The sequence below is a fragment of the Salvelinus fontinalis genome, chromosome 18 (genome assembly GCF_029448725.1).
Source record: "Salvelinus fontinalis isolate EN_2023a chromosome 18, ASM2944872v1, whole genome shotgun sequence".
Lineage (NCBI taxonomy): Eukaryota > Metazoa > Chordata > Actinopteri > Salmoniformes > Salmonidae > Salvelinus > Salvelinus fontinalis.
This window is the reverse complement of record NC_074682.1, coordinates 43916213-43925093: the sequence shown is the minus strand read 5'-3', so window position 1 is coordinate 43925093 and position 8881 is coordinate 43916213. Positions and strand designations below refer to the sequence as shown.

General features: G+C 48.1%; 1 protein-coding gene across 1 annotated transcript; it reads right to left on the bottom strand.

The window, feature by feature from the left end:
- Positions 1–104: 104 nt before the first annotated feature.
- On the bottom strand, positions 105–8104 carry psma5 (proteasome 20S subunit alpha 5). The gene is made up of 10 exons (XM_055869575.1): positions 8002–8104; positions 7665–7709; positions 7122–7188; positions 6211–6337; positions 5818–5885; positions 5466–5573; positions 5208–5266; positions 4902–5004; positions 976–1062; positions 105–657 (listed from the first exon to the last, which is right to left on the bottom strand). Exons 2-10 carry the CDS (start codon positions 7691–7693, stop codon positions 580–582), a joined length of 726 nt encoding a protein of 241 aa, XP_055725550.1. The 5' UTR covers positions 7694–7709; positions 8002–8104; the 3' UTR covers positions 105–579.
- Between the last annotated feature and the right edge of the window lie 777 nt (positions 8105–8881).

The following is an 8881-nucleotide window of genomic DNA, read 5'->3' as shown; positions in this document are numbered from 1 at the left end:
GGACAAAACCAGATGAAGGTTGTCAACCTCACCCTCCTGTATGATTTTGGTAATGAAACCGTCAGAAGTACACACACCATGGAGGAAATGACACAAACCACACCTTTTAGAATACATCAGTTTTATTTAGGCATTGATCCATAACAAAAAGTACCCCCCTTTTTTAATGTCAGAGCTCTAAGCACTGATCTGACCGATGCCTGTACAGCACTGTAGAAATCATTTTAGTCATGTAGCAAATGCTTTGAGAGCCATTTATGGGAGCAATTAGGGTTAAGTGCCTTGCTCAAGTGCACATCAACTGATGTTTCACCTAGTCTGCTCGGGGGATTCTAACCAGCGACCTTCCAGTTACTGGCCCAACGTTCTTAACCACTAGGCTCCCTGCCCCCCCCCCCATTTCCAGAACCAAAATAAGAAAAAAAAATATAACACATTACAAAGAGTTGCCTCCCACACAAGGAACCAATGAAACTAGCGAGAGTGCTGATGGGAAATGTAGTTGTAGATGTGTGGTGATCCTCAGAGCCCAGGTGGATTACCTCTGTGCTGACTAGGCCCACAGAGCACCACTCTGCTCTAGATGTCCTTGATAACATCCTCCAGCTCTTCTTTGGAATACATGTGGAAGGTCTTGCCTGGCTCTATTGTAGCCAGCTGAAGGGGTGAGAGAAGGTCAGCACACAAACAAACATGTGATGAGTGATATGTTTTGGTTCATTGCTGCCCATCACCCTAACGATAGCTGGTACACCAGTAAAACAGGAATATTAGCCCCTCTAGGACTAAGGCTCAGCAGACCTGAATTTATGGTAAACAATACAATATGACAATTGCGTCTACAATATGACCAGACGTCTGGTAGGCTTAGTGGGGCTTACACCATATTGCTTAGATCCAACAACTTCCACATCTACAATAGATGTCTCGACTAGAAGTAGGATCAGTGGTTGAGACTGAAGGATTAGAGCTCACCTCAATGTTGGTGGCATTCAGCTTCTCCTCCATCACCTGCTTTAGGATGGTGAGGGATGACTTGATGGCCTCTTTTAACGTCATGGACTGGAGGCCACCCAGAAAGAAAACAGAGGTCTTGGTTAATAAATAAAATAAGGTCGTCACCCCTGTGATAGGATGGAGAATGAAACCGACTGACAATCTGGTGGAGTTGGGGGTGGCGACGGAGGAAGTAATGAAGGAGAAGGTTGGGGGGGTGGCGGAGGAAGTAATGAAGGACAAGGTTGGGGGGGTGACGGAGGAAGTAATGAAGGACAAGGTTGGGGGGGGGGGTGACGGAGGAAGTAATGAAGAACAAGGTTGGGGGGGGGGGGTGACGGAGGAAGTAATGAAGAACAAGGTTGGGGGGGGGGGGGTGACGGAGGAAGTAATGAAGAACAAGGTTGGGGGGGGGTGGCGGAGGAAGTAATGAAGGAGAAGGTTGGGGGGGGGTGTGGCGGAGGAAGTAATGAAGGAGAGGTTGGGGGGGGGTGTGACGGAGGAAGTAATGAAGGAGAAGGTTGGGGGGGTGTGACAGAGGAAGTAATGAAGGAGAAGGTTGGGGGGGTGTGACAGAGGAAGTAATGAAGGAGAAGGTTGGGGGGGGGTGTGTGTGACGGAGGAAGTAATGAAGGAGAAGGTTGGGGGGGGGGGGGTGTGTGACGGAGGAAGTAATGAAGGAGAAGGTTGGGGGGGGGGGGTGTGTGACGGAGGAAGTAATGAAGGAGAAGGTTGGGGGGGGTGTGTGACGGAGGAAGTAATGAAGGAGAGGTTGGGGGGGGGGGTGTGACGGAGGAAGTAATGAAGGAGAAGGTTGGGGGGGGGGGGGGGTGTGACGGGGGAAGTAATGAAGGAGAAGGTTGGGGGGGGTGGTGACGGAGGAAGTAATGAAGAACAAGGTTGGGGGGGGGGGGGGGTGTGTGACGGAGGAAGTAATGAAGGAGAAGGTTGGGGGGGGTTGTGTGACGGAGGAAGTAATGAAGGAGAAGGTTGGGGGGGGTTGTGTGACGGAGGAAGTAATGAAGGAGAAGGTTGGGGGGGGTTGTGTGACGGAGGAAGTAATGAAGAACAAGGTTGGGGGGGGGGTGGTGACGGAGGAAGTAATGAAGAACAAGGTTGGGGGGGGGGGGGTGGTGACGGAGGAAGTAATGAAGAACAAGGTTGGGGGGGGGTGGTGACGGAGGAAGTAATGAAGAACAAGGTTGGGGGGGGGGGTGGTGACGGAGGAAGTAATGAAGAACAAGGTTGGGGGGGGGGTGGTGACGGAGGAAGTAATGAAGAACAAGGTTGGGGGGGGGTGGTGACGGAGGAAGTAATGAAGAACAAGGTTGGGGGGGGGGGTGGTGACGGAGGAAGTAATGAAGAACAAGGTTGGGGGGGTGTGTGACGGAGGAAGTAATGAAGGAGAAGGTTGGGGGGGTGACGGCGGAGGAAGTAATGAAGGAGAAGGTTGGGGGGGTGACGGCGGAGGAAGTAATGAAGGACAAGGTTGGGGGGGGGGGTGACGGCGGAGGAAGTAATGAAGGACAAGGTTGGGGGGGGGTGACGGCGGAGGAAGTAATGAAGGTCAAGGTTGGGGGGGGGGGTGACGGCGGAGGAAGTAATGAAGGACAAGGTTGGGGGGGGGGTGACGGCGGAGGAAGTAATGAAGGTCAAGGTTGGGGGGGGGTGACGGAGGAAGTAATGAAGGACAAGGTTGGGGGGGGAGTAATGAAGGACAAGGTTGGGGGGGGAGTAATGAAGGACAAGGTTGGGGGGGGTGACGGAGGAAGTAATGAAGGACAAGGTTGGGGGGGTGACGGAGGAAGTAATGAAGGACAAGGTTGGGGGTGGGTGACGGAGGAAGTAATGAAGAACAAAGTTGGGGGGGGGGTGGCGGAGGAAGTAATGAAGGACAAGGTTGGGGGGGTGTGGCGGAGGAAGTAATGAAGGACAAGGTTGGGGGGGGGTGTGGCGGAGGAAGTAATGAAGGACAAGGTTGGGGGGGGGTGTGGCGGAGGAAGTAATGAAGGAGAAGGTTGGGGGGGGGTGTGGCGGAGGAAGTAATGAAGGAGAAGGTTGGGGGGGGTGTGGCGGAGGAAGTAATGAAGGAGAGGTTGGGGGGGGTGTGGCGGAGGAAGTAATGAAGGAGAAGGTTGGGGGGGTGTGACAGAGGAAGTAATGAAGGAGAAGGTTGGGGGGGGGGTGTGTGACGGAGGAAGTAATGAAGGAGAAGGTTGGGGGGGGTGTGTGACGGAGGAAGTAATGAAGGAGAAGGTTGGGGGGGTGTGTGACGGAGGAAGTAATGAAGGAGAAGGTTGGGGGGGGTGTGTGACGGAGGAAGTAATGAAGGAGAAGGTTGGGGGGGGGGGTGTGACGGAGGAAGTAATGAAGGAGAAGGTTGGGGGGGGTGGTGACGGAGGAAGTAATGAAGGAGAAGGTTGGGGGGGGGTGTGTGACGGAGGAAGTAATGAAGGAGAAGGTTGGGGGGGTGTGTGACGGAGGAAGTAATGAAGGAGAAGGTTGGGGGGGGGTGTGTGACGGAGGAAGTAATGAAGGAGAAGGTTGGGGGGGTTGTGTGACGGAGGAAGTAATGAAGGAGAAGGTTGGGGGGGGTGTGTGACGGAGGAAGTAATGAAGAACAAGGTTGGGGGGGGGTGGTGACGGAGGAAGTAATGAAGAACAAGGTTGGGGGGGGGTGGTGACGGAGGAAGTAATGAAGAACAAGGTTGGGGGGGGGGTGGTGACGGAGGAAGTAATGAAGAACAAGGTTGGGGGGGGGTGGCGGAGGAAGTAATGAAGAACAAGGTTGGGGGGGGGGGGTGACGGAGGAAGTAATGAAGAACAAGGTTGGGGGGGGTGTGTGACGGAGGAAGTAATGAAGGAGAAGGTTGGGGGGGTGACGGCGGAGGAAGTAATGAAGGAGAAGGTTGGGGGGGGTGACGGCGGAGGAAGTAATGAAGGACAAGGTTGGGGGGGTGACGGCGGAGGAAGTAATGAAGGACAAGGTTGGGGGGGTGACGGCGGAGGAAGTAATGAAGGACAAGGTTGGGGGGGGGTGACGGCGGAGGAAGTAATGAAGGTCAAGGTTGGGGGGGGGTGACGGCGGAGAAAGTAATGAAGGAGAAGGTTGGGGGGGAAGTAAAGAAGGACAAGGTTGGGGGGGGAGTAATGAAGGACAAGGTTGGGGGGGTGACGGAGGAAGTAATGAAGGACAAGGTTGGGGGGGAGTAATGAAGGACAAGGTTGGGGGGGGTGACGGAGGAAGTAATGAAGGACAAGGTTGGGGGGGGGGTGACGGAGGAAGTAATGAAGTACAAGGTTGGGGGGGGGGGGGTGACGGAGGAAGTAATGAAGGACAAGGTTGGGGGGGGGTGTGTGACGGAGGAAGTAATGAAGGAGAAGGTTGGGGGGGGGTGTGTGACGGAGGAAGTAATGAAGGAGAAGGTTGGGGGGGTTGTGTGACGGAGGAAGTAATGAAGGAGAAGGTTGGGGGGGGGTGTGTGACGGAGGAAGTAATGAAGAACAAGGTTGGGGGGGGGGTGGTGACGGAGGAAGTAATGAAGAACAAGGTTGGGGGGTGACGGAGGAAGTAATGAAGAACAAGGTTGGGGGGGTGACGGAGGAAGTAAAGAAGGACAAGGTTGGGGGGGGGTGACGGAGGAAGTAAAGAAGGACAAGGTTGGGGGGGGGTGACGGAGGAAGTAAAGAAGGACAAGTTGGGGGGGGTGACGGAGGAAGTAAAGAAGGACAGGTTGGGGGGGGTGGCGGAGAAAGTAATGAAGGAGAAGGTTGGGGGGGAGTAATGAAGGAGAAGGTTGGGGGGGGAGGTGACGGAGGAAGTAATGAAGGAGAAGGTTGGCGGGTGATGATAATGATAGCAACAGAGGAGAGGGAGATGATGCCTGAGAGAGGGATGGTGATACCTTGTGGTAGACCTCCTGCAGAGAGCTCTGGGCTCCCTCAGAGGCAGAGCCGATAGCCCGGGCATCACACTGGACAAAGGTGCCTGATGGGTCCATGTGGTACCTACACACACACAAAAAGTTGAAAAATCAGGGGGTGTAGAAATTCAAGAGACATTTACCATCTGATGAAGACTGAAGGTTTGGTTCTCTCATGAAAACTCAGCACAAGTCCTGGATTAGAAGTGAGGTATGAGAGATTTTGCCCAAACCAATTATATCACACTAAAACAAAGTGTTACATGTATGTTGAATAGATTAACGTACAGCTGGGGCCCTTTCTCATCCAGTCCACCAAAGAGAAGCGCTACACCGAAGGGTCGGCTCTGAGGAGAGAACCACAGTGAATGAGTAGAGTGTGACGCCTCACAGCTGTGGGAGAAATAAGTGACAACTAGCTGAAAAAGTGCTTTCAACCTCGAACAGTTTCTATGAATTAATACATCACTGAATTAATGAAAAGGTGAGCAATACGCAAGTGAGTTGATCTTCAAGGTTTTGTCTCATTGTTCTGTGATCACTAACCATGGCTCCAGGGTCTGCATCCTCCTCTCCAAACTGCAGGGCCAGGTTAGACACGGCCTGGGTCACACTCTCCACTGTCATGGTCTCGTTGTAGGTGAACCAGTGGTTCTGGAAGGGGACAAACAAAGCAGGGTTAAAAAGGAAAGAAACTAAAAGGCTTTACATATCAAGTAGTTGAGGATCTAAAATGCTTTACTTTATGTTGTACAAAACTGCTTTACAAGTAGTTCACAATGTAGTGTGCATCTCATAAGTGCAAACATCAGCCATGTGTTCATTTTTACCTCGATAGTGTAGTAATGTTCAGTTTGAAAATGCACCTGTACTTGAATTCAGCCAACTCAACACTTACCTGTGTCTCCACTCTTGCTTTGTCGATAAGAGTCTTGGCATCAGCTATCAAGCCACTCATAGCACAACCTTTGAGGAGAAGAGACGGACGCTCAAAACACATTTTCAAACCTTGAATACTAATCTCTGAAACATGGCCTATAGAAGGCCTCTTTTACACAGTGGTACTTATCTTAAAAATAATCTCTGATAGAATAATTTCTATAGGCTCAACATATTTTTGTGACTGCTTCATCCAGTTACCTTTCATTTTCCCAGAATGATTGAGAACACTTGTTTTCTCCATAGACCAGTCAGGTCATTCGTTATACAAACAACCTGAGCTCCGATAAGTGTTCACGTCTGTGTGTTTGACAGTGTCTGCCCCTGCCTAGTCCCTTCTCTGGCTGCTTACCGATGTGGGTGTCGATCTCCACAATCTTCTCGATGCTGCTTGGCTCCATTAGAGGAGAGGTTATCCTCTTCTCCACGGCCAGACACACCCCCTCAGACGTCTGGATGCCAATGGCTGTGGAGCCCAGCTGAGAGACAACAGGTGTTCAGACTCTTGTTGATAGAAATGTCATATACAAAGATGACCAGCTGTCCCCAGTCCCACCCTCTGAGCTTTATACTTCAGTACTGTATTGTTATGTAGCCTAGACTGTTGTCTTACTTCCATAATGTGACATTTGAATTGTCCGTTTTTTTATATTTCTCTACTACATATTCTATGCTAATATACCTTGACTTACCATTCACTAGTATTTAAGATGGATGCACTTGTTACGCACAGCAGTTGTGTACCTAAGTGTGTCTACTTTATTTTACAGCACCAATTAAGGCATAATTGGGGTGGCAGGTAGCCTAGTGGTTGGAGCGTTGGGCAAGTAACCGAAAGGTTGCTAGATTGAATCCCCGAGCTGACACGGTATAAATCTGTCGTTCTGCCCCTGAACAAGGCAGTTAACCCACTGTTCCTAGGCCGTCATTGTAAATAAGAATTTGTTCTTTACTGACTTGCCTAGTTAAATAAAGGATAAATAAATAAATATGGCCAAAACATGGCATTTTTGTTTAGCACCTTGCTCTGTCACCCTTAGTATTATTCAATTAAGTATAATATTTTTTGACATCCCAGGCTCCTTGGGTTATTCTTTTACATGCTTTGAGCGAGAGTACCTTTTGAACTCTATATACAGAGATGACACACAAGGTTGCCTATTTTCCGTGACAATGAACAATGTCTTTCCTGAGGAAGCTATTATTAAAGGTGAAGTGTAATGGTGTATTCTTGTGATATTGAATTTGAGGTTTTGAAAATACCTTAATCGCCTCAATAGCATATTCCACTTGGAACAGTCGTCCCTCTGGAGAAAAGGTGTTTACTCCTCTGAAAAAAAATGATAGATTTAGTGCCCTGAAGTTCCAATAGCTATTCCGTCAGTCCTGTAAAGGTTAGAAGAGCTTTCTAGATGAGCTAAGGTAACGGGGTAACGTAAACTTATTTCTCAGCAAAAAAATACACCAGTCTGGAACACGACCATTTTGCAATTAGCTACTGTAGCTAACTAACTTTAGCTAAGTGAAAGTGAAAGAAACTAACGTTAGCTAGCTAGCGTTATACAGCAAACTATCACGGCAATTTCAGTGACATATTATAGTATACCATTAAGGAATGATTAATACGCAGATGTTTACCAGACATAAGTGCACAAACCACCTAGCAAGCACTAGCTAGCTAACTAGATGGCGAGCTAAATAAAATTGTACTGTGCGATGGTACGTATGGAAGTTAGCTACGTTAATTGTTAGCGGCTAGTTAGCTAGCCCGATGTCGTGACAATGCAATTCCGTGTATTAACTTACCTGTCGTACTCCGATCTCGTCAAAAACATCTTAAAGGTTTTAGATCTGTAAACAAAAACACTTTGTTTTAGAGACGCGATTGGGAACATGCAATTAAAACACAAAATGTAGCGTTAGCTCGTGTGTGGGAACTTGCAGATAGGTAGGAAATATGTGTACAGCAGTAGCTACATTAACACCACCGGCATTGGTTCAAAAAGTTAGAGCTAGCAAACTACATTTCAGGGGTAACGTTACACGCTACGATACTTTTACACAACATTATGTATGATTCATACAACTATAATGGAAAATAATGTTGGATTCGCAGTCAAGAAAGAGAATACTATTTGCCTACCACCCGCTCTAGATCGTAGAATGAGTTCGCTTGTTTCTACAGGAAGCGTGTGCGTGCTCAAACACACTGAGAGGGAAATGCTTCCTCTTCGTCTTTGATGAGGTTTAAGGGTGGTTGGCATCCAATATGTTTCATTACCGCCCCCAACCGGACTATAATATAAATCCATTATACTTCGTGACACAATATGGGAAAAGGAAAAAAAAGGAAAAAAATAAAAACTAATTCTAACTAACCCTACACTCATTAAAAACCCACTACCCCATTCCACTACATTGACACTATCTGCTCTTGAACCAAATACTTCTCTGCAGCTGTCTATTTTCTGTGATATACATTCCATTTCTGCGGTACAGTTGATAACCATTGCTATGAACGCTAAGAAGCCAACCTTACTGAAGCATACAGTATTCAGACACCTTGACTTTTTCCACATTTTGTTAAGTTACAGCTATATTCTAAAATTGATTAGATACATGTTTTCCTCATCTATCTACACACAGTACCCCATAATGATGAAGCGAAAACAGGTTTTTCAAATTGTTTGCAAATTTATATAAAAAAACAACAGAAATACCATATTTACTTAAGTATTCAGACCCTTTGCTGTAAGACTCGAAATTGAGGTAATATCAAATCAAATCAAATGTTATTTGTCACATGCGCAGAATACAACAGGTAGACCTTACAGTGAAATGCTTACTTAGTCGAGGTAATTGAGGTAATATGTATATGTAGGTAGAGGTAAAGTGACTATGCATGGATAATAAACAGAGAGTAACAGAGAGTAGCAGTACAGAGAGTAGCAGAGAGAACAGTCTATTTCTATGGCTCCTGGAGTCCTTGACAATTTTTTGGGCCTTCCTCTGACACCGCCTGG

Excerpts from the sequence above, each read along its gene's own strand:
- psma5 (XM_055869575.1), bottom strand. The coding sequence starts at position 7,693 with ATGTTTTTGACGAGATCGGAGTACGACAG. Across the intron at positions 6,338-7,121 it reads ATGCTATTGAGGCGATTAAG|CTGGGCTCCACAGCCATTGG; the intron begins GTATTTTCAAAA and ends GTTGTCTCTCAG. Across the intron at positions 658-975 it reads TGAATGCCACCAACATTGAG|CTGGCTACAATAGAGCCAGG; the intron begins GTGAGCTCTAAT and ends TCACCCCTTCAG.